This window comes from Mirounga angustirostris, unplaced genomic scaffold (genome assembly GCF_029215605.1).
Source record: "Mirounga angustirostris isolate CCGP_5_RB_7025 unplaced genomic scaffold, mMirAng1.0.hap1 SCAF_7, whole genome shotgun sequence".
NCBI lineage: Eukaryota > Metazoa > Chordata > Mammalia > Carnivora > Phocidae > Mirounga > Mirounga angustirostris.
In genome coordinates this window covers 95115643-95141594 of record NW_026991715.1, presented here as the reverse complement: position 1 = coordinate 95141594, position 25952 = coordinate 95115643, and the positions used below count along the sequence as shown (strand labels likewise).

General features: G+C 41.0%; 2 protein-coding genes across 2 annotated transcripts in view; one reads left to right on the top strand and one right to left on the bottom strand.

Moving 5' to 3' along the window:
- The first annotated feature begins 620 nt into the window (after positions 1-620).
- Positions 621-6745, top strand: CUNH5orf58 (chromosome unknown C5orf58 homolog). The gene is made up of 2 exons (XM_045901564.1): positions 621-714; positions 6594-6745. The coding sequence occupies exons 1-2, from the start codon at positions 621-623 to the stop codon at positions 6743-6745; spliced, it is 246 nt and encodes an 81-aa protein (XP_045757520.1).
- Positions 4906-25952, bottom strand: part of LCP2 (lymphocyte cytosolic protein 2) — a 48393-nt gene continuing 27346 nt past the window's right edge. Inside the window, exons 11-21 of the mRNA XM_045901578.3 lie at positions 22940-22965; positions 22804-22823; positions 22598-22705; positions 21206-21236; positions 19024-19036; positions 18241-18370; positions 16778-16827; positions 13145-13239; positions 12462-12539; positions 10602-10757; positions 4906-9041 (exon numbers count right to left, since the gene is read on the bottom strand). Coding sequence (XP_045757534.1) covers positions 8919-9041; positions 10602-10757; positions 12462-12539; positions 13145-13239; positions 16778-16827; positions 18241-18370; positions 19024-19036; positions 21206-21236; positions 22598-22705; positions 22804-22823; positions 22940-22965 — 830 coding nt within the window. The 3' untranslated portion in view covers positions 4906-8918. The remainder of the gene's footprint in view (positions 9042-10601; positions 10758-12461; positions 12540-13144; positions 13240-16777; positions 16828-18240; positions 18371-19023; positions 19037-21205; positions 21237-22597; positions 22706-22803; positions 22824-22939; positions 22966-25952) is intronic.

Here is a 25952-nt window from a genome sequence, read left to right as displayed (position 1 = left end):
GTTTATGTATTTGTACCTGGCACAGTTGGTTAAAAAAATAGGTACTGTACATATAACATGGTAACCTGTTGATTTACACATTTTAGTTAACCAGAATTTTTAAAAAGTGTATTGCCCTAATTCCCAAAGCTAAAATAAAAGTGGTCCTTTTGCCATCTTCTTAGTTTATAAATTATAATTGAACCTTATTTTGAGTTTTACTATGAACTTTTTAATGAGTTTTAATGTGGACCCTGTCATTCAAGAATCAGTTAGAAGAATACACTGTCTTACATAAACAAAAATAGAGAAACTTTTATACGACTACTCAATTATAAGGTAGTTTATAAGTGCTGAGGCTTTCTGAAAAGGGGACCTCTGCATTTCCATTGTAAGGGCCCCATCTTATTATCTGGTTTCATTAAAGAAGAATTCTAGTTGGAGGTGTCTTCAGCTGGAAAATACGAACAAGTTGATGACTTACTATACTAGAATTTTAACCGTAATGTTGACTATCATTTCAGAATTATTTCAGTGCTGAAATAACAGATTTTCCTTTTAGAAATACCAAAGCTTTAAGTATTTTCAAAGTGCACGTAAATGCTTCTAATTTATACATTTTGTTTCTCTTTTAAAATCAGATGTTTAAGAATAATGTTCCTGACCATGAGCTAAATGTGGAAGCCATAATTAAAAACATTAACACAATTTCTTCAGAGTTGAAGAAGATGAAAGGTAAGTATGGAATCCCCGAGTTAAAATGTTTGTATGCCATAGTTATAAAACAAACAATAGAGCCAAATTGTGCTTCTGCGGGATATAACTGAATTTGCCTACTAATTAGGATTTCTCTACTTCTTAAGAAATGTTGACACTGTAATATGAACTAGATCTCTAAAGATGAGTTGTGTTTGAAAATTTTCCTGGGAGTTTTAGCAGACTTGAATTCCCATCCCTGACACTAACAAGCTTATGATGTTGTCTAACTAACCTCTTTAAATTTATTTACTTTCCTTCCTTCCCTTCAATAAACTATTGCACGATGACGTCACGTTCTGCAAAATTCAGTGTCTCTATCCATTAATCTTTACCAAGCCCCTAAGGTTCCTTCCAAATTAAAATTATAAGTTAGTTTGATTCTGTGAGTTCAGGGTTCTTCATTTTAAACAGATTCATAGAGTAGGATTAGGCCTTACAGTTCATGACGTTTAGTCATTCACCTCACGGACATTCTGTTATTTTATCCCAGACATGTAACATTTCCGTGATTGAATATTTCTAGGGACAATTCATCCCTGACCCAAATTGCCTCTGTTGGAATGCCCTCCCTCTCTCACCAGTCAGCCTCTTCCTTTTTAGATGGTTCCTCCTTATGGACTAGCTGAAATCCATTCTCGTCTTCCTTTCACACACTTGTCCTATTTCTAAACATGAAACTACACTGAATATGTAGTTACTCTTCTTATGACAGCTCTTGGATATTTAAAGATAACCTCTCTGTCAGTTACAAGGAATTCAGCTATAAAAGTAACAAAATATCGACTTAATGTGGCTTATACAACAAGGAAATAAGAGATCCAAGGTAGGGCAGTCCCAGAGTTAATTCAGAATTTTAAAGGCTTCTGACCATACCAGGTTCTTCCCATTTATCTCCTCTGTTATGTTCGCTCTGTTTATCACTCAGAGTCATTACCTGCAGGTGTGGCCATCGACAGACACTGCACCTGCCTATCTCTATAAAAGCCTTTCCTCCGGTCCCTCCAGCAGAGTTTCCCTTTCCTTTCATGGCCACATTTGCATCGAATGCATATGCCTACATCAGCTGCTGTTAAGGGGGATGGGACGGCCAAGACCAGTTTGGGCCAGTCAGGACTTACTGCTGGAGCTGGGGAAAGGATCACCTCAGATGGAATCACATTGTACCACCAAAAACAAGAGGGAAGTGCTTGTTAGTTAGGCACCAAATAGTGGGTGCCACATTTCCCAGACTTTGATATTCGAACCCTGCTGTCTCAAGAGATGTTAATAAGTGGTGTGCAGTAAGAACAGAGTCCACATTATTAGGGTCAAATAAATTTGGGAAGTGCTTTATTCTGTATATTTCTCTCAAAAATTCACAGTACATATTAACAAAGGCTCTGAGGAATCTGATGTAAAGAAATCTCGTTATCTTTGCTTAATTCATCACCCCTCAAAACCAAACTCAACGATACAGTTAAGGATTCCTTTCTAAAATGTGAATCTCCTGAAAACTCTCATTAGTTCACTATTGCCCCAGAATAAAGTCCAACAAACCTCCTAGAATGGGCTATAAGACCTCTTGAGATCAGGCCCCTGCCTACCTCTCCAGTATCTTATCATTCTTTTATCCCTGCACATTCTGTGCTTCAGCCATACCGAACCATCTGCTGAGCTACATATTTGCTCTTCATTCGTATCTGTACCTTAATAACACATGCATCTTCTGAAATGCCCACTGCTGCACCCCCACCTCCACCCAGCCAGGTTAACTGCTACTTAGTAGTCAAGGTTACTTCCACTGGCAAAATTTTTTTAAGCAAGCATGTTATCTCTTCTACCTTTTCATATCTATCACACTGTGTTGTAATTGCACGTTTACTTACTTTTCCTATCCCTGCTCAACTGTAAGCCCCTTAAGGGTCTTCCAGGCACTTAACATAGCACCTTGATATAATAGGTTCTTGGAAATGTTTATTAAATGAATAATTGGTGTCTGGATACTTGTGTTCATTTAAAACAGAGAAGCTTTAGATTTTTCTCAAACTTGATTAACTGTTCTAACTTGGGGATTATTCTTTCGTGAAGTAAAATAGAAATGTGATGAATGTGTTCCTGAGAAGCTGTGGAGTAAGTCAGGCAGTTAGGCTATAGGGGCTTGTAGAGCTGGAGTCAGAGGGCAGACTTCTGGTAAACATGGAAGATTAAATGAACAGCACTCCTTTTAGCCACACTTCCTTTTCTCAGTAATAATGTCAATAGCTGACACATAGTATTTACCATAATCCAGATGCTCTTCCAAGAGCTCTGTATAAATGGACTCAACTGTCATTACAACCTTGTGAGGAAGAAAATATTACCACTGGCATTTACAAATAGAGAAACAGACATAGAGAGGTTAACTACTCTTCCTAGATCACACAATTAGTCACAAAGAAACCTGAGATTTAAATTTAAAGTGATTTTAAAGAGACAAAAATGCACAAGGTAAAGAGCTCTCAAAAAAAGTTAACAGTGAAACAGAAAGCAAATGGAAGCAAACAGAAAAGTCTGAACCCTAAAGTCCAAAAATCTGATCTGTGAGCTGGCTGGGTAGAGCCAATGAAGACTCAGCATATGGTGGCACCAGAATCCTCAGGAAGTGGGGGTAAACGTGGGTTTAAGAACAGGAAGCCTGGTTAAATGTTTAAGAAGTTGTAGACCCTAGAGAGATAGATGGATGGATGGATGGATGGATGGATGGATGGATAGATAGATAGATAGATAGATAGATAGATAGATAGATAGATAGATAGATAGATAATTAAAAAGGGGCACCTGGGTGGCTCAGTCAATTAAACATCTGATTCTTGATTTCAGCTCAGGTCATGATCTCAGGGTCATGAGATGGAGCCCTGCGTGAGGCTCTGCGCTAGGCATGGAGCCTGCTTGAGACTCTCTCTCTCTCTCTTCTTTAATTTAAAAAACTTTTACTCTCCTTCTGTGCCTCCCCCACCTCTCTCTCTTAAAAGAAGAAGAAGAAGAAGAAGAAGAAGAAGAAGAAGAAGTTGTAGACCCCTAAGTTCTCTTCCCCTCTCTGAACTAGGCAACTGTTCCTTTTCTATGACAGAAGAGTTGAGTTTATTCCCTGACAGGATCTCTGGCCTGGAGCCATTAGCCACAAGTTGAGGCAAAGAGTACTGTACTGAAAACAAAGATATTAAGACAAAGTTTACATACTGAATTACAAGACTCCCAGCTTTCTCTTCCCACTTGGCTACAAAACATTGGCAGCCAGATTTACACCCTCAAGTAGATTTTTCTTTCAGGAATCTGACTAGCCTAAGAGAAGAAAATCTAAAGACACTGAGAGCAGAGATTTCCCCCAACAAAATACCCAGCCAGCTCACCCCCCAGGACAGGCTACCATAGGCACAGCGTTTCCAGTTGTCTTTACTGCCATGGTCTTAAATATGAGCAGATAGCTCTGGAGCAATAGATATTTGATGAAAGCATCTAATATGAAAAGCAGAGACAAAGTCAATACATGGATTCCATCAATGAGGAAGAAACAGAAATCATGAATTAAGATGAAAACTCCCAAGAAACTATCAACAGCCGAGGAGAAGTAAAAGAAGATGCTATGACCATGAAACAGGAACATGATCCTATAAAAAAATTTTAGAGAAGGGAATTCTTGGAAATTAAGTGAGACAATAGAAATAACCTCTGTGGAAGGGTTTAAGGATAAAAGGAGAATCCCCTAGAGGGAAAAAAAATAGAGGTGGAAAGTTTTAGGGAGCAAAAAAATTACAAGATCAGTCAAGGAAGTTCAACATTCAGTAAACAGGAATGTTATTAAAAAAAGAACGCAGACACTGCACAGGGAGGAATTCATTAAAGAACTAATCTGAGAAAAATTTAAAGAGCTGAAGGAGAGCAGTTTCTATAATGAAAGAGGCCAACACGGTGGTTGAAAGTAGACCCCCAAGTACAATACTGTGAAATTTTGTTCTGGAAGAACAAAAAGTCCTTGAAGTTTCTAAAGAGAAAATGATTAAGGATTAGAATCATGAAAATTCTCAAAGCTACACTGGAAGCTAGAAGACAGTGTAGCAAGGCCTTGGAAATCTGAAGAAACATGATTTCTAACCTATATTTCTATAGTCAATCTATTAAAGCATTGGTATAGAGAGAGAAATTTTCAGACATAAAATTTTTCCCCCTTCAGAAAGTTACTGATTACTGAGGTCATATTCCACCAAAGAAGGTAGCAGACCAAAAGAGAAAGAAATGAGATTCTGGAAAAAGGATACTCCACACAAGGGAGGGAGGAAAGAAGTCCCTAGGATAATGGTGAAGGGAGTTTTCAGATGTGTGCTGTACTGCAGTTCTAGAGAGCAAGCAGTCCAGACTAGAGTAGATCATAAGGCTCTAGGAGAGGAGAGACTTTCAACAATCAGATAGCTAAGGCATCTGACTATATACTTGAAGGAGATCGGCCCAACTGGGGAAGATTTGGGATATATTTATGATAATTAAGCAGTGAAGACAAGAAAATTACTAACTGATTGGGTGGCACCATGCAGGAAGGGAAATGTACTGCAAGGCTCAGCTGTGGAGAATATTTATATAATCAAAACGTTTTAACCTTTAAATATTGAGCTAACAAAAATTGTACTCTTGGGTGCCTGGGTGGCTCAGTCGTTAAGCATCTGCCTTCGGCTCAGGTCATGATCCCAGGGTCCTGGGATCGAACCCCACCTCGGGTTCCCTGCTCGGTGGGAAGCCTGCTTCTCCCTCTCCCACTCCCCCTGCTTGTGTTCCTGCTTTCGCTCTCTCTCTCTGTCAAATAAACAAATAAAATCTTTAAAAAAAATAAAAATAAAAAAATATTGTACTCTTAAGTACACTCTGGGGGAGTGGGGGGTGAGTGAAAAGAACTGTATCATAATCTTCTGTAGTCAGAAGCACATAGATAATACCTACAGTTGAAAAAATAAAATATGAATGTCATTTAGAGATATGGAGGTAAATACCTGCCCCCCAAACAAAACCAAAAGACACCAAACACAGACACATACAAAACAACAAAAGCAACAAAAACAATATGAGCAAGAAAAAAAAGTTAAAAGTGGTTGCCTCTTGGAGATAGGAACTGCTAATATTTGTAACATGCTTTATAGACCTGTTTGATTCTCTATACATAACATATAACACAAAAATAGTAACTTTACAAAAAGCATAAATCAAATTTGTATAAATCAAGTTGCAGTTCAGTAAGGTAGTGGAGCCTTCTAGTTAATTTTTATGCCATGCTTATTTTATAGTATATAAATTTGACTTTAAGTCAAAATGGGGCACACTTAATTGTGGTCTGATCAATAATCACTTAGGAGAAAACTAAGAATTAGAAATAGCTACTAAAAGTAATAATAGGGACACCTGGCTGGCTTGGTTGGTTGTTTATAAGTGCTGAGGCTTATAAAGAAATTACCTTTTTCTTAGGAGGAAAATACAGAACAGGAATTCTTGCAATTCTTGAACTCAGGGTTGTGGGTTCGAGGCCCACACTGAGTATAGAGATTATGTAAAAATAAAATCTTTTTTTTTTCAAAGATTTTATTTTAGAGAGAGAGAGAGTTCGAGGGGGGCAAGGGGAAGAGGGAGAGGGAGAGAGAGAATCTCAAGCAGACTCCGAGCTGAAACCAGAGCCTGACACGGGCCTCCATCTCAGGACCCTGAGATCTTGAGCTGAAATCAGGAGTCAGACACTCAACTGAGAGCCACCCAGGCACCCACCCAAAATAAAATCTTTAAAAAAAAAAAAGGTAATAATAGTTGTCTATGACATATGTGCTCCAGGACAGTATCTTCTATTATTTTGTTTTACACAGAGCTCTCCCAGTTGCTGCTTTGCGACCTTACTTTACATTTTAATCATCCTGTGAAGACAGATGACTTACAGGAACCAGAAGGGAAAACCCCCCTCTTTGAAGAATCTAAAATATCAGATGTATCCTTTGCTTCTACCAGTTTTTCTATCTGATTTCTTTTTGTTTGTTGTGAATTTGTAACTGTATTTATTGTAGAATTAACATGTATCTGGGAGAATTGAGTCTACTAATATATTTAATATGATAAAAAACAAAATAAAAATATGAGTTGTAAATAATTATTTAATATTCTTGAAGGCTGTTTTATTGTTTTAATGTTTCGAAGAATGGCTAATTCATTTCACTAGTGGCAAGAATATGATATAGGAAATTGGCCTTGGGACATTGCTTATCCTTTACTTTATGCTTGAATTTGGCTCAGATTGAAAGAGAGTTCACCAAATTAGAAGTGGATGGTATGAATTTGTATTAATCAGATCTCTCCTGGTAACAAGTGCCAAAAACAACTCAAGTTAGCTGAAGCATTTATTGGGTCATGTGACTTGGAAGCGGTTGAAATAGATGTCAGGGACTCTACTAATTTATCATCTGTTTATAACCTGGTTCTATTTCTGTGCATTGACTTTATCCTCTTCTGTTAGACTGGTTTCCTACATATGGCAGGTAGAAGAGGGTAGAGACATGGCAGCGGACATGATTCACTACCAAATAGTTGCTTTGAAATCTATGACCTCTTTCATTTCAGAGATTTTCAAACATAAAGGACAGTAGGCCCTAAAGCAAGACACAAGATCAGCTCACAGTGTCTGCTATCCTCACCACCCAACTCAGTGTTTAACACAGAATAGGCACTAATTAAATGCTTGTTGAAATCCTGTTGAATAAACATGGAAATGAATGAAGATTTTTCAGCTTTAGAACTCCCTAGCTCTGGACCCTAAATTGAGAACTCCCAGTTTGTAAGGATGAAGCTTGATGAAACATTATCATCATCATTGGTTAAAAGTCTCCACATACCTGTTATCTTAGCAAATTATCAGTTTTAACCAGGTGACGTCTAAGCTCCCTTCTGATGTTCTATTAATTAACTTATGAAAATGAAGAGGCAAGATATTTTTCTTTGCCCCTCAGAAAACTTGCAGATTAAGTAGAGAAGCCGAAAATTTTTGTCGTTAATGAAAGTTGTGGAATAATAACCAAGGCCCCCAAGGGGAAAACTTGAAGAACAACCAAATGCCTGGTTTTTGTTGTGCTGAATACCTACTACTGTCTGTTAAGTGAGATAAGTAAGCTGAAGGAAAGAGCTGCGTTGCTTCAAAGGATCTATCAAGCCTTTTTAGGAATGATGATGAGAAGGGCTTTATGGTAGAGTTGTCAGGGGATAAAAGAGATGGAAGGAAGGCATCTAATAGGCAAGTCTGATCACATTTTTCTGTGTATATGCAATGCTCTTTCATCTTTGCTGGAAGACTTTGGTAAAATCCACATCACTTGAAAATGCTTTTGGAGTTGTGGGAATTGCAGAGGAGGTGGGATGTGGGTGTTGGGATATGATGCACTTATATCCAGACGTATTTGACACCAAAGCCTCGTCTCTAAATTTAAAATGATTACTTTCGGTATTTGTAGCTTAAATTTGCTTTAAAACAAAAATATAATAGTATGGACTAAACAAAGTCAATAGTTTTAGGAACACAAAAGTAAAGCAAAAGGGAAATTAATTTTAATCCTAGGAAGTTATCCCATCATGCATATATCTTTTCATAAAAAAGTACACAAAAATCCCCCCAGCAAAAAACACCAAATAAGAAAGGATGAAATAGTTTGAAGCCTCTTAAATTATTGCTGCTGAGAAAGTGACTTTTAGAAATTTTCAAATTATATGTATAAAACTGAGGATTGCCTCTGACTAACAAAGGTTTGGCTATTAAAAAAAATCAGTTTTATGTGATATCAAAAACTACTACTGTTTCAGTGTTTTTAAATTTGCCTCAAATTATTTCTGTAACTATATAAACTACTGTACTTTGAAATGGGTATTCCAAAGTACACATTTTTTTAAATGAATTATTACAGTGCACTACTAGACTTCAAGTGTGCACAGTATTAACTCATGCACTTTACAAACATTGAAGAAGAATAAATAAATTATGAGATACTTGACAGTCTTCATTTCAAACACTTTTTTATGCGAAAGGTCAAAACCTTGTGCTCATGTTGAGGAGTTTGATTCAGTTCTAAGTGTTTGTCCATTCACCACGGTTGACTGATCTTCCCAGGCTGGCAACAGAGGCAGGAGGAAGGTTCATTTGTTTGGCTAACTTGCTAGGGATAACCTGCAGAATGCGTTAACGTGCACTGATATCTGGAGCCTCGGTTCTTCCCATCAATGAGCAGAAGTGGCATTTTCCTGAAATAGTCAATAATATCTGACACAGACAAGAAGTCCTGAAAAATTCAAAATAAGGAGATAAATCAACATTGAGTAGCATGAATTTCACCCTCAGTTTTTTTTTTTTTATCTGCCTAATTTCCTACCTCTTCAAGTCATGAGGATGGTGAGAAAAAAAAATGTAATACTTGGCAAATATTTTAATAATTTCTGCTATAGAACTTTGAAAAAATAATTCTTTAACATCCAACAAATTATGGATAAAAGACTATATATATTTATATTTATGTTATATATATATATAAATTTTAACTTTATGGGGGTCATAAATAAGAGGTCTAATTATAATGCCTTTGCCTTAGAATTGCTCTGTTTGGGTCTTTGATTTTGGTTTCTGTATCTCTACTTCACTCTTAGTAGTGACTAATAGTGTGAGGAGGTGTAAGGAATCAGGAGGTCAGACAGTGTCCCAATGTCTGGAGCTGATATCCATGGCATGGCAGAATGAATGGTTCCTTCATGATCTCTCTGCTGTGTCCTCACTGCCACCTCACGCTCGCAAAGGCTCTGCAGCAAAGTCTTTGCACCCATTGCCTTCATCACCTTATCCCTGATGGCCAGACTGGAAAAAAACCCATCCATCCTTCTAGACATAGGTCAGAATCACACAGGTACCGCAGACAGCATTATGCACTTCCTCCGAGACTACTGGGCTGGATGCCTCCCTCCAGGACGCTGCAACGTGTGGTTTGTACTTACGGTTTCCCACCAGACCAACAGAAATTCTGGAGGGCAGACCTCATCGCCCCTCTAGCATCTATGCAGCTCTTGCCACACTGAACCAGTGTTTGAAACATTTGATCCGAAGCATGTGTTTTTCCCTACTCATTTACATGATTATAACTTAAAAATATGTGGAGTGAAGTGGAAGTTAAGGGTTAGCTGTTTTTCATTCTGGAAATGTTTGATTCAGCTGATCCTCCTCCTGGAACTTTGAACTTAAAGAACATGTTTGGGGCTTAAGTTTAGCTTTTAGTTTCCTTTGCAAAAGCAGTGTTTTTGATTACCATCCAAAAAGGAATTAGCGTAAACATTGGCCAAACAGAGGAAAATTTCTTTGGCAGTTTGGCCACCTTCATTGGCCAAGCCTCCATTTTAAGTGAGAAATGACCCAAATATTTAAATAATCTCCACAACAAGAATTCTATTTTTTTTTACCCTTTTCCAGATATCAATTTTAAAATATAGCCTCATAAATACACTGCCATCTTACATTAAAATTATGTTACAGAGGTGAATGATAGAAGGGACTTCCCTTTGACACCATCTAACTATATATTTTTTAATTTAAGTCTTAATTTTTTTATTTTAAAAGGTATACATGTGATTTTAGACTATTTGGAATAAAAGATATAAGAAAGACTCTATGGCACAGATAGCTACTGTTATTTATTTCCTTCCAGTAAAGGAAGGGCTTCACTAATGTGATTTAACTCAAATGTTGCCATATAGTATGGACCTTCCCAAAGAACGTTACAGCAAGGTTTCATATTGGCAGGTATGCGGAAAGGCATAAACAGAGGATTTGGGGAAATTTTGCAACTGGAATTCCTTACCTCTTTCCCTCGGAGTCCAGTTCCCAACAAGTAAACTTGGCTTTCCTCTTGATAACGGATCTGGATGTTGTAAACTTTATCTTTGTACAACACCATGAGGACATATGGATTTGCTATTGTTTTTTTAGAGCTGTCTCTAACCAGGAAAGTGCCATCCTAAAAGAATAAATTCCTGTTATTATGTGAGCAGCAAATGTCCATACTTCTTTTTTTTTTAACCTAACTGTTTATTTTAGAGAGAGAGCACGAGGGCATGAGTGGAGAGAGGGGCAGAGGGAGAGGCAGAGAGAATCCTCAAGCAGACTCACTGCTGAGCAGGGAGCCCAACTCGGGGCTCGATCCCAGGACCCTGAGATCATGACCTGAGCCAAAATCAAGATTCGGATGTTTAACTGACTGAGCCACCCAGGTACCCCAGTAAATGTCACTACTTCTCTTGCCTGTAAGAGCAGTAGACAAGCCTCTAGAGATCTGGAAACTTAACCAGTTGACAAGTCAGTGAACGTTTAGTTCCGTGAACGGTTACAGTCCCCTGTGTCACGGATTCCTTGGTTGTCAAGAGGTAGCAAAGATTGTGTCAGAGAAATTTCCAAATCGAAGTCTCTTGATGAAAAAGAATTCCCTTTTTTCAGTAATAAAATAAATACTAAGTGGTTGAGTGGATAAAGGGCCAGACAAAATAAAGGACTTTATTGGTTTAACTAACGATCTGTCTTCCTACTCCTGGGAGCTAATTCCTTAACCCTTTCTTTCCATAGCCAAAGTCATAAAACATGCAAATACCTATAAAATGCACCCATTTAAAAACCTCGTGATCTCCACATGTTCATCATTAAACACCTGACCATCAACAAATGTGGACCATCTTGTGTTACCACTTTTTTTTCTATTTATTAAAATAGTGTTGTGATTTATCCTGTACTTTAAAATGTCATTCCATAAATTATTGCTACCTAATATTAACACTGTAAAAATCTAAAATAAAAATAGAATTAATTAGTAAGGCAGCTTTAAAATACTCCCTTGTTTGTGTATTGAATCAAGATGGCTTTAAATAGCCATCAATCTGCAATCTGCAATAATGGCTTTCCTTTGTTCTTTTTATTTCTACTGAGTAAATTCCATTCAGAACCTCTTCTATTCAACAGATATACCTGTGGACCAGTGATTCACAGCCTAGAATTTAGAATTTAGAGTTTTGAAGACTCCCAGAACCCACAGAGAACACCTAACTCACTAAATCAGAATCTCTCCAGGTGAAACCCAGGAATCAGAATTTTTAAAGCTCCCCAGGTGATTTAAATGTGCAGCTAAGATTGAGAACTATTCTTGTAGACTCAAGATGTGAGAGATGAAGGATCTTTGCTTTTCTTTCTCAGATATATAGATTTGAGGTTAAGGTTCAGCACCAAACCACAGGAGATCTGGTTAAACTAGAAATTTCTAGGGGAAAGGGCAAAAAGTTTTTGTTGCCTCTCTCCATAGGGATCCCTTCACATCAGTGTGAATGGCCAATTGTGTATTAAAAATGAAGATGGAACCAGTAAGATGTGAGAATTTTGGGGAAAGAGTCTCCTTTTGATAAGGTATGCTTCCTATGACAAGATAGACCTTGTCCGTTAATAAAATCTCCTCAGATTCTGCCAGTCGAATGACTGCCTTAACTTAGATTTTTCCCAGATTCTAGGAATAGGATGCTGGTAAGTGTAAAGCTGTCACTAATGGGTCCCCTTGGCCTAACGGCATGAATATCACCTAGCAGAATTCCTAGCCCATAATTGGTCCTCAATAAAAGCCAGTTCCCCTTTTCTCCTTCCATTAATATTTATAACTACTTAAAAATAAACTTTAGCACAGTACCTGGTTTATCTTCCTAAGAGCAGCTTCTGCCTCTGGTCGGGTAATGTAAGAAACATACCATTCTTCATTTAATGAATTCTGAAAATGTAAATTTTTTCAAAATGGAATAAATTTTGCAGTTACATATGTAAGTGAAAAGAAAAGCCTCCAAGTAATCATTTTCATAAATCACCACCTCAATTCCATGACCTTTGAAACATTTGTTTTCTTAATTTGAAAATGGAATCACTTAGGTGGGGCTAAATAGAAGATATTTTGCATGAACTGCTTTTTATCATGACACTGGTTGCAAAGGTAGTTGTGAATAAACATTGCATATATAATGGAAGCTTTAATCAGGAAAGAGAGAGATGTAATAATTTCCTCAGTTTAGTATAATACACAATGAAAAATCTGGGTTAATGAGCAGTTCAGTGACTTATTCAAGGTCATAAGCTAGAAAACCAATGAAAAATAGGATTATTTTTCTCTTTGTTAAATACAAAACACACATTTGCTATTGGAAGAGTCTGAAAAAACACCAAGGAAAAAGAACCTATTTTTCATCTGGATCCTCCCCTTTAATTCACTAAAAAAAATTTAAGGGTAATTTAAAATAATAATAAAAATACAAAAGAGTATCAAATGGGAGATTCTGGTTATTTGCTAGGAAAAAAAGAAAATTAAAACATATGCTTAATTACCTCTTCTTCCCCAGGAGACAGTGATCGAGGTTTGTTCGGAACTGGCAAGGAGAAGTTTCTTCCTTCAGCTCTAGGAGGTGGTCTGTTGCTAAGGCCTTCAAAAGTATAGCATTTTGAAAGTTAACTTGCTGTAAGCTACTTTTCATTTCTGTCATCACACATTTTCCCCCTAAAATGCCCTTGCAATTGTTCCCAACAATTAACATTTTAAGAAGCCATAGCTTCAAAAATAATTTTCACCTGTTCAAAACTATAAGGGCTGTTGACTCTTCAGGCATCATTCGATAGCCATGTCAGTGAAATTTTGAGGAGAGTTGCACAAATTTGAGTGATTTCTTAAATGTGCATGTCACATACTATAAAATAACTAGTCCACTAATGAAAAAGTCACAGTAGTTTTAATGTGATCATCAAAAAGAATATTCAAGAGACTGATTTTTTCATTGGCTCCAGCACACCCAGAATGGACTCCCAACCACTGATATGGTGACAGTGCAGTAATAAAGAGAATTAGGTCCTCATTTGTTTACACAATAAGAAATGTAAGTTACCCAAGACAAGGTGAAATTAGCTTGAGAATATTGTTAGCCTCTAGAACCAGAGTTCGCTACCTACTGCTCCTAACTGAGTTTCCTAAAGAGGTAGAAGTGTTCATCTCTCACAGAAGACCCTACCAACTACCCGATCAATCAGGAAGTCTGTGAGGTGCCTGTAAGTTACCCAGCATTCGTGTCTCACCTTCCCTAACACCTTATTGTCTTGTTTACGCTTCCCTGAAACTTTCTGCGTCTGAGAATGTGTTTCCTAATCTCAGCAAAGGTTTGTGTTGATTTGTAATCGCCAAGGCTGTTTTCTGTATGCCAGAACAGCTGTTAAGAACTGAAAAATTCTGTGAGCTGAATGTTCTCTGAATTAGTCATGTGTCATTCACTCATTGTTCAACACATACTTATTCAGCATGACTCTGCCCAGGCCTTAAGTGAGGCACCCCTGTACCCTACCTTTAAACCTCACAGCAACACCGCAAGATGTGTATTATCTTCTTTTGAGAATGAGGGAACAGAGGCTCCGAGAGCCTGAACAAATCCCGTGCTTTTAGTGGCAGGGCCAGGACCTGAACCTGTGATTTCCCAAACATTATTCTACATAAGTTAAGAGCCCCTGGGGTGGGGGAGGGGGATTTGAATCACCCAATCTGCATTTAACAAGCACTCCAGGTGGTTCCCGAAGGAGGGTTGTTCCTCCATCAACAATAGGCCCCAAATGGCAAACTGCTGATCCAGGCCACTGAGCCAGGAGAATTACCCGGGAAGGGCTGAGGTCCCCGGGGCCAGGCTAGCAGAATTCTTCACCATGGTGTTCCCTGCTTCAAAATAAGCAGATCAGACTGCCCTGAACTGTTGAGATGTCTTCTTAAGGCTCCCAAAGCCTAAACAGGTTTTCCCTACTCCTACCTTTGCAGTCCAACGTGGCAGGCACTTTATACTGTGTATTGAATGAAAGAAACTATATAGTTAACTATATAGTTAACGAATATAAACAAGGCCTATATTGCATAGCTCCTTTAGAGTTGAGGAATTATTTTTCTGCTTCTGCATCTGCAGGCCAGCACCATGAAATCATATTCTTAACAGACACACCACCCTTACTATTGAGATCCTCAAGGGAGCTGGGGTGGGTTTTTTTGGACAATGTACAGAATATCCTTTATCTTCCTAACATGGGAGCAGCCAAAGGAGAAGACTGAGGACCAGGTGTCCTGGCAGTCTTAGGGGGAAAAGGATCAATTTTGATTAAGCATTGCCCCCCAAATTAACCAACTATTTACATTAATAATCACCACCACCAACCCATGAAACTAGGGGTCTGTGGAACTTACTTTGGGAAACATTGCTATACGTGAAGTGTCTGAAGCTTAGATGCCCGCAGAAGCCAGGCAAGTAACACAATGTGGGTTCACAAAACACAGTGACTTGTGGACACTGTGGAAAATCAAGGGGGCGTGGGGGCAACTGTGGAAACCATATAGTATTCATTATACCCTCAAATGCTTAGGAAACATTGACAACATAATGGATTTCATTGGTGTCTCACATGTTTGTGGGATAATGTATTCAACTGAATGTAATGGATGTGCTCAAAAAAAAAAAAAAATATTGACCCTTGAGCCATAATTCAAGTACTAAGGTACTTTTCTGTTTATAACACACACTTGTGTTCTTGCGTGTGTTCATGACCAAAACGAAAGTGTTTTGGTCCTCACAGCAATTTAAAAATTTTTAAATCAGGTCGCCTGGGTGGCTCAGTCGTTAAGCGTCTGCCTTCGGCTCAGGTCATGATCCCAGGGTCCTGGGATCGAGCCCCACATCGGGCTCGGGTCATGATCCCAGGGCCTGGGATCGAACCCCATATCGGGCTCCCTGCTCCGCGGGAAGCCTGCTTCTCCCTCTCCCACTCCCCCTGCTTGTGTTCCCTCTCTCGCTGTGTCGCTCTCTGTCAAATAAATAAATAATTAAATAAAAATTTTAAGTCAACGTTTAAAAATCAGGTGATTTGGGGGCGCCTGGGTGGCTGTCGGTTAAGCATCTGCCTTTAGCTCAGGTCATGATCTCAGGGTCCTGGGACTGAGCCTAGTGTCTGACTCCCTGCTCAGTGGGGAGCCTGACTCTGCCTCTGCCCCTGCTGCTCCCCCTGCTTATACTCTCTCTATCTCAAATAAATAAAATCTTTAAAAAATAAAATAAAAATCAGGTAATTTCATGTTAAAAGCCATATTTCCAGTTTTTCATGGAAAAAAATCAGAAAATCTGGCAACACTAGGTCGGTTTCCTGGCATAAGAAAAATCTATTTGCTAGAGTTGGGTAACTTTCCACAGTCATTCAACACTCAGTCATTCAACAAACATTTTAAAAACTGCCTACCACATGTCAATCACTTGCAAGTCTCTAAGGCTGAAAAATAAACAGTCTAGTTCTACCTTGTAGGCCTTTGCTGCTACTCAAAGTGGTCCATGGACCAGCAGTATCAGCATCACACGAGAACTTGCTAGAAATGCAGACTCTCACATCCCACCCCAGACCCACTGAATTAGAATTTTAACACAATTTCCAGGCGATCTGTATTCATATTCAAGTTTGAGAACACTCTCGGCAAATACTTATCATGGACACCCGGAGAAGGTATTAAAAATGCAGGTCCTCATCCAGACTTACTGAATCAGAATCTTAGGGGCCTGAGTTCTCTTAGTTTGTATTTTAACCATGTTCCTCAACTTGCAACTCAAGGATAAATTCATTACAGAAACCTAAAACTACCGAGAACACCAAGCACTATCCTGAGCACCATATAAAAACAGCAGAGAGGAAAAGCTCTCTGTGTCGAGACTAAGGCCAAGGCCACCTTTCTGAGGCCGTGTGCGTGTGTGTGTGTGTGTGTGCGTGTTATGTAGTAGCATCCTAGCATTCCAATAGCCCTGGCACACAGCAGAAACTGAACTACATACTGAATGAGAAAACATATCTTCTGGCTTTTAGGAAATAACCAAACCTTTGCCAAAAGGCTTTGGGACGGTTAGGAATCCAGTCATGGAGGCCTGTTGCCTGGAGTAGGTCACTAGAGCCCAGAGTACAAACCTTGAGAGAAGTATGGAGGCAGGGAGGCACTCTGTGGGAAACCACTGTTACTGTGGAGACAGAAAAAGAACTGATTGGTGTTGGGTTGGGCTGAAGAGGCTGATGCGGAAGCTGCGTTAGGGAAACCCACTGAAAATGCTGCTTCGTTTGTGACTACTACCGCCCGTCCCTGAAGCCGTGGCAGCTGGACAAAGAGGAGGGGCTGATGGGGCACATCTCACTACTGCCCCAAGGTGGACTATCCCAAATGCTAACAGACTCTGAAAGCCGAAACAACAAAAATCCATAAAAAGCATTGGAGGGTCATTTTAAGAGTTGGCTGCAGTTTAAGACCTTTGAGTTTGGAGAATGGCAGACGTCCTCTGGGGAGAGGACATCTCTTTTGGTTAGGAATATATATGAGTGGGCATGTAGTTTGGGAACAGTGAATCCTGGGGCCTGATGGTCCACAAGCGGGGAGGTGGCTGGGTGAAAAACCCAGAGAGGGCCAGGTGGCCCTGCAGCAAACAAAAACAGTATCTTCGGGGATGTGCGTGGGAGGAGGCACTGGAGGGGGCCCCAAAATGCTGCCGGCTCTGTGCTGAGCAGCCATTCCCCCACCCGCTAGCCCAACCCCGTCAGTCTGCTCTGCTCAGCAATGGCACGGAGTGGTTGGTCTTCAGCACAAAGGAAGGACAGAGTTGGGGCCCAGTGAGGGATGGAGTAGAATGAGAAAATGGCAGAAGAAAAACAGCTAGAAGAGTGAGAAGAAAAAGCAGAATATCAAAGCAAGAGGCACCCAGGGACAATGAAAAAAATTTGAGACACCTAGATATCTAGCAGGCGTAGTGAGGTCGTGCTGGTGGTTTTCTCCCGTATTGAAGGTGGGGACTGGGCCTCTCTCTTTGCATTGTAGAGAATGAACTCAAAGGGCTGGGGGTTCTGAGGACACGAGGGAGCAGCTCCCGGGCTTGTTTAGGTAGAAATGGCCTGCATCTTTCTCCTGTTCCTGCCTCTGCCTCTGGGCAGCCTCACTGTGGGCCCTGAGAAACGCTGTTGCTGTTGAGAAAGTGGGCCTACTAGGGACAGAGCCTATGCAGTGAATTTGTAGCATCTGCTAGGTCCTCCCATCCAAGATCTGGATGAACTCCAAGTACTTAAATTAATTGGGTTTCTTGAGTGCTCGTTTTAATTCACAAAGTGAAAGCATTCCCCATTACTGCCCAAGGATCCATTCTGTCCGGGTGACCATGGGGTAGTCAATTCTGTACCCCTCCAGCCCCAAGCACAGAGACTCCAAGAATAGCAGTGGATTAACACGTGTGGTGGTTTATGCTCAGCTTGATTTTGTTTCTGAAAACCCAAAATATTCCGACCTGACTACCACTGGCTCATTTCTTTCTTCCCCAAACCACCGAACATTAGTTCTTATGAATGGACCTGGGTGTGATGTTAAGTTAGCACTGAATGACGTTACCACAGACCTTTCAGAGAATGCTCCAAGCATGTGAGGTGACGGGAGGAGGTGCTTGGGCAATGGCTTGGTGGATCTGGAAGGGAAAGTATTGGAGCTCATGGAGGGCATTGTGGGTTGAGGCAAAGGTCTTTGATGCACTGTGGGGGAAAGGAAAAATAAAACAGATCGTCAGGAACCAAGTGTCCCAGGAACCTTCCAGAACCACTCCCCCGTAAGTTAGAAACAGCTGGTCAAAAGACCAAATGTAATTATGAAGTGGTAGGATGGAACCCCACCCCCAAGGTTTTTCTAGATGATTTGCCACCTTAGAGTGCATTAAAATGCTGCCGTTCTATATTCTCTATAATATACATTTATCCTATTTTTTCATTTTTGAAATGCTATCTCGGCAGAAAATTGTCAGTTGGAAACCATATGAATTTCAGAAATGATTCACAAGTTTTGCTTTATGTAAGCCAAATTTTATGCTGTCTCATCTATCTACAGTTAGTGATCCTTTCCTGTATTAGAAGGCATAAATATTAGAAATTTTTCTAACAAACCATATATGCAATTTTTAATTTTGCTGTACTATTAAGTTATTTGCACCATTACTTATGAACATAACAGTTCTCTTTGGTAACCCAGATAAATAATGCAGTATACCAACTGCTCTATGTCTACTTAATACTAATTTAACAATTATAATTGATTCTATGGGGTTCCTGTGCTAAATAATTCCACGTGAACGCCTGAGCAGAAAAAGGAAGGAATGAGTTATAAGTTGTAAGAAAGCTTTTTCTGAACATACCATCATCTTCATCCTGGTAAGAGGAAGAAAAAAAAAGGTATTAGCCTATCATCAAAACACAATTCCTAAAAGAACTGCATTTCTCAATCATATAAATGTCTCTCTTTCTTTAGCAGTTGTGTGTCTCCATAACAAATATATTGTGGAGAACAGTAAAACTTGCTAAGTGGTTCATAATTTCTTAATACAAACAATCAGCTAAGGACACTCCAATCTGAGACTCTCAGAATAGGTTCTGAGGTGCCCAAAAGGGCCGAAAAACACAATAATAATGGCAGTATCTACTATGTGCCCCCAAAGATTTATACACAGTGTCTCATCCAATTCTCCTAGCAACCCTTTAAAAATTCAACATCCTCATTTTACAAATGGAAACATGGCGCTCAGGAAGGAGTCCTAACTTGCCAAGGGTTACAGAAATGGATTTGGCCCCTAATTTGTCTGGCCCAAGGCTAAGCCTTCTTTCTGCCACGCCCCTTAAAAGCAACTCCACTTTATTTATGTACCATGTGGCTTACAAGGTGTCTACATTGCTCAGCATTTATCTTCAGGCAACCTGTGAAATAGGCAAGGGAAGAGCTATTTGCTGTACTCCTCAGATGAGAAATGATGTTCCAAGAGGCAAAATGATTTTGCCATTGACCAGCAGGCCGAAAGTGCCAACTTGGACTTGATAGACCAGCACACTGGTGAAGAAAGACCACCTTATTCAAAGTATTGTTGCAAGGATTGCATTGGTTATTACATGTGCCTGGTATATGTGGAGTGCTCAGTGAAAGTTAGCTGTCATTAGTCCTACCATTGAGATAAGAAGAGTTATAGCCAGAATCATTCATCCCAGTTGGCCAACTGGGAGTCCCAGCAAAGTGCTACACATAGGCTCAGTGAATAAACCCACATGGGCTCAGTGAATGCCCACGATGAAATCTCTCTTCAACACCATTGCAACCATGTCATGTTTCTTTCTACAACTCTCAGATTCTCATGACATGAGCATCATCCCTTCCAGAGATTGGGAACCTTGAGAGTATAATGTTACTCTCACTTTCAACCTTGTCTCCTCTTTCTCCCTATGGCTCTGCAGCCAAGCTGCTGTCCTTGCAGTCCCCATAGGGTGAATAGGCATTGTCATCCACCTGCCTTTGCTCAGGACATTCCTGAGGCTGGAATGCAACTGGACTTTCTCTTAGGATGACTCTATTCTATGCCCTCCCCATCACTCAACGACATCATAAATCTCACCTCTAAGAAGTCACCCCTGGCTCCTCAAGCCCCATCAATTACTTTCTTGCCTCCACCACTAGAGCTCATTCCATGATCACTTACTGTTTAGCATGCTGGGTGTGGGCCTGCCTGTCTTTCATATCCTAGGACAGTGTCTGAACCATCCTAGCATCTAGCACAGAGCTACGAGACAGCAGGCACCTGTGGGCTGAGCCCTTGCATAGTGGTAGGGGTGTGATCACCTTCGGAGGGCTTATGGTGTAGAGGAAAGCACCCAGACTTGGATTCCAATCCTGGCTAATCATAGCTGTGCAACTTGTGACAAGTATCTTACCCCTTGTGAGCTTTGATTTCCTCTTAGTAAAAGAGAAACAATGATTCTTCATAGGGTCATTAAAGGCAAAACGTGTAAAGCTGGGGTGATCAACTATCCTGGTCCCAGTTTGCCTGAAACTGATGGGGCTTCTGGGACATAAGATTTTCATTGCTAGAACTGGACATAAAACTTTCATTGCTGTTTCCCAGGCAAAGGGCTCATTATCCAAAAGTCGCTAGCTTGTCAACATGCACACAGCAGGCATTCAATAATTGCTATTCCCTCTCTTATTCAGGCCATGGACTTACTAAAAGGGAAAACAGAGGCCTTGTAAACTTTGCTTCGAGGCCCAGACTCCTGGGCATCCCTCCTTTTATCCTTCCCTCCAACCACAGTTATTTACCTTACGAATTACCACCTGGGAATGGGGCTGTGATGCAGCTGGCCACCTGCCAGCACTGCGGGCAGGAGGAAAAGATGGAGGCCCTCACAGGCACCAGTATTTAGGAGCCGACTGCATGCAGGCCTTGCTCCGTGCTCTGGGCCTCAATGAAGTCTGAGAAAGGCATGGCCCCAAGCTCCGCAGAGCCTGCACTGATTTTCCCTGTGCGAAGCATCTACCAAATGGGATTTTGTACTTACATTCTCTCTTCTGTCTGGTCCCCATCCGTGCCTGAAATGAATTAAAAGAAGAACTGAACATGAAGAGTTCCAATGAGCCAGCCTCAGAATATAGATAGTTTCACTTACTCTAATAATGAGAAATCAAACCCACTGAACTGTGATAAAATGGGAAAAAAAAAAAATAGCAGAAAAGCCGGGGAGCAGGAGTGGAGGGAAGGTTTGGTGACTCAGTGTTCTGTCACCATTACAAGCTGAGCTAGGCAAACCTTTATTCTTTTAGCTACTGCAGCAAATAATTACATACATATAAAAAAGGTTTAGTCAGCAAACTAACTCTTTAGTAGCTATTAAATTTCACTGAGTAGATGTTTCTCCAAGCAAATGGAAATATTTTAGGTAATATTCTCCTTTGCTGATGTCTTAAAACAGCCATTTCGGGGCTCACCCTTCGGGTGAAGGGAAGACAGTTGGAAAATGCTACTGCTCTGGGGCTTTTCCCAGACGCACGAGCTAGTCAGACAGATTTGGCGACAGCTGCCTTTGGGCCATGGCAGGCAGCTGTGTGTCTGGGCCCACGTCACATTCTCCTTGGACAGGGGGACGAGAGAAGGAATGTATTGAATGCCTCCTATCTGTCAGGGGCTTCACGCAGCATCATCCTTGTGGTTTATTTAAAATTTTGATATTTTGTTCATTATATACTTTTTACATTCAATTTGATTTCTAAAAAGATTCCATCAAAAAAATCCATTCAAATATCTTGATTACTGAGGGGTTTTTTCTGGTGCCCTCTAGCCATGGCCCTGGTTCAATCCAACAGCCAGAGCTATGAAGCCTGATGATGCTGATGAGAAAAACAGAAGCCTTGGTTATGTCCTTCGTAAGGAGTAAAGTGGAGCCTGACCCCAGATACATTTATGCCTTTGGTACATAGGCCCCAAAAGACTTCACAGTAAATTTAGAAATAGTAGAGCAATTCTGCCATTATAAAATGTGGCTGCAGAGTGAGGAAGACCTTACGGTGACCTAAAAACCTCTGCCAATTATGTCATCTCTGCTACCTGTCTTGAAAAATGAAGTGGCAGGTACTGTTCCCATGTATTGAGGTGAAAGGAAAACATGAGCACGGGTTCGACTGGTTGAGGAGACGTTCTCCACAGACAGTGGCCATTCCCGTCCTCCTGATGAAGCATTGCTCCACTCCTTTCTTTGCTAGATCACTGTCGTCTTCAAAGGGACCCAGGACTTGACATCCAACCCGAGGAGCCAGAATTCCTCAAGCCCCAGCAGCGAAACCATCCACTGCTCCCCAGGAGCACCCATGATTTTCGGTTCCTTGTAGACTACTGCTAAGCAGGCTGTTGGCGTCACCTCTCTGAGTGACAAACTCAGGCAACAGAAGACAGTTACCTGGGCACAGGTGGCTTCTTCCCGGGCAGGGGGCTACCCCTGTCATGTCTTTCAGTGGCTGGAGGTAAAGGAGGCTTTTGCATCTTGGGTAAATGCTCCCCGAGAGGCCTGCAGAGTTGAGAGAAAGCAGGGGTGAGAACCAAACTGAACCGTGTTTCTACGGCCTACACCGTGTACCCTCACACAGATGCGACAGGGCACCTTACCTTCCCGCGGGGGCGGAGGGCTGTAAGACAGGAGGGAAGACATGTCAGTGTCCTCGGCACTTTCCAAAGGATAAAGACAAGACACAAAATGAAACCAAAGTAAAAACAAACAGAACAAACCAGGGAAGGAGCTTACCTTGTCAGGAAACGGGGGCTTCTTTCCTGTAAATGACAAATAACAGGCAGGCCTTGAATACTTTATCCACTAAGCAGGAGGTATTCAAACATAGTCTGATGAAACCATGAGTCCGAGCCCTGAGGGGGCCGACTGGGTGTGAGCATTGAAGAATCACAGACTTCAGACCTGGAAGATGCCCATAGGGAGCACCTAATTTTACAGGCTCAGAGAAATTAAGTGACTAGCCCAAGGCCACTCAGAGTTGTGTACATGCAAACAGTATTCTGAATTCTGTGCTTCTTTTCAACATTTGATTTTATGTAACTGATGATAAGAAGGATTAAAATGTCTTATTGGGATTTTACGCCTCTTTCATTGACTAAGAAGTTCTTTGGATAGCCTCAGTTTATTCCTGTATCTGAAATAAACCCATTTGCCCTGGAGGGGTTAATTTTCCTCCAGTCCTGTGGAACATTTGACATTACCTAAAGTATTACACTTACTTTCTGGAAAAACTTTTGATTTGGGGAAGAGCATTTTAGGAGATACTCCTGGTGGGGTGCAAATCATTTTGTCTTAATTTTTGGTTGGGTTTTGTTTCTTTCTTCCTTTTACTTTTTTCTTGGAACGGACGACATGCAGGCTCCCTGAAGAAATGCTAGGTGTACCTGAGAACTCTGCATTGCAAAGTTATTCAAAGCAATTTATTTATTTATTTATTTATTTGACAGAGAGAGACACAGTGAGAGAGGGAACACAAGCAGGGGGAGTGGGAGAGGGAGAAGCAGGCTCCCCGCTGAGCAAGGAGCCCGATGCGGGGCTCGATCCCAGGACCCTGGGATCACGACCTGAGCCGAAGGCAGACGCTTAATGACTGAGTCACCAGGCGCCCCTCAAAGCAATTTATTTTTGATTCTGTCCGAAGTCCCTTCGAATTGATATGCCCTATGTTTTCAGTGCAATAAAAAGTACTACTTAACTCTTCAACCAGGTCTACAAGCGAATCCTATATGCCTTGAGCAAGTTATTTAAGGTCTTTGAGTCTCAATTTCCTCACCTGTAAAATGAAGATTATAGGTTAAAAATGCACAGGTTTGCTGTAAGGATCAGGTGACAATTTCTATGCAGGGTCAGGCACATTTCCATGGGTGCTGACAACTCCTTGATACTTCCTCTTTCTTCCCCTCCCTTCCATACCTCTGTGCAGGTAACACCCCAAGGGGAATGATGATATGATTTTCACGACATGATGTACAGCCCAGGCCCCTGACAGGGCCTAAGAATCTCGTCCTACTGTGAAGAGCTCACTGCCCAGTAAGAGACAGTTTTGATGGTATAAGAAATGTTTATTATTCATAAAACTTTGGGTTAGGATGGAAACCCTACTTTACAGGGTTACCCAGAAAACTTAGATTTATATTCTTAGGCTTAAGTAGATTTTCTTTTTTTTTAAAAAAAATCTTCTGTTGTATGCATATTCTCTGGGCATCGTAAGAGGTTAGTGCTCTCAAAACATCATGGACAAGGAAGCAATCAAGAGTAGGTATTGTCAAGAAAGGGTACCTTTAAAAACAGTTTTTTGGGGGCATCTGGGTGTCTCAGGTCATGATTCCAGGGTCCTAGGATGGAGCCCCACATCAGGCTTCCTGCTTGGCAGGAAGCCTGCCGCTCCCCCTGCTTGTGCTCTCTCACCCTCTCTTTCTCTCTCTCTGTCAAATAAATAAATAAAATCTTTAAAAAATAAAAAAAAATTTTTTTTAAAAAGAATCTTTTAAAAGGAAACTTTTGTTCAGGAGGTGACTCTGATGGATTTGATGTCAGTATTCCACTTTTTTGATGCTTTGACTTCTGGTAGTAAGCAGGCCTGGGGTCTGAACTTGAATCTCTCTGTCTTCATTTTCATGTAATTTGAACAGCCCTCTGCAGCAGACCACTCTGAACTCAAATAGCCGACAGAGCTTTGCAGGAGTCATCAGAGCTGTGGTCCAGTTCGTGGAAACAGCAGCAGGCAGGAGCCTCAAATCTAAGAACTGAAATTCATTTGCACGCAGAGAGGAACCTGAGGCCACAGTAGCCTAACTGCTTTGCTCAGAGTGCGGGTCGGGAAGGCTGGGTGTGGTCAGGATTCGGGGCTCCTTCTCCGGCAAGGCTCCCAGCTCCTTCCCCAGAACTCCCTACCCCAGAGCAAGGAAAATCCGGGTCTCCAACTGTAGCATGATGTGGCGGAAAAGAGCACCCGCTTTGAAGTCAGAAAGACATGGGTTCAAATCCTACACCAAGTAATGCAAATGTAGAAAAGTTCTTCAACCTCTCTGAACCTCGGTTTCATTGTCTGCAAAATGGGGGGGATACACCCCCCTTCATTGGGTTGGTGTGAGGATAATATAGGTAAATTATTTTTGGTAGGTAAAGTACTTGCCCCAGAGTGGGTGCTCAATAAACGGTCGCTAAGTTTTAGAATTGAATTGAAAATAGCTTTATATAGAGGTAGCCATACTCCAAGAACACTCTGGGCCACTTCTGGGGGAAAAGGACTGTAGGATAGCCACAGTTTGGTCAACTGCACATGGGCAACAATAAACAACTTTGACATTTGAAAAGCACCTTGGAGTTTTATCAAGCATCTTCTCCTTACAGAACAGAACACCATACAAAGAAGGAGACAACTCTGAACACATATGGTCCCTGCGGTCAGTAAGCGGCTCAGTAGCTGCCAAGGCAGCTGACAACAGCTGTCCCAGACCTCCTGTCTCAGCCCAGGCCCTCTCTCTGCACTGCACTGCCTCCTGCACCATCCTTCGGGAGGACAATGAGATATGTGTACACACGGCACCCGGGTAGAAGCAAGCCCAGCCCAGGGCTGACAGCGGGAGTTCTGCAGCCAGCCTGACCTTGGGTTGAGTCTCTACCCCCATCACTGGGTAGCTGAGTCATTTGGGAAAGTTATCTCTTTGGGCCTCAGTTGCCTCATCTATGAAATGAGGATGATGCTAATAATCCCACATCATGGTACCATTATGATTGTGGTGGT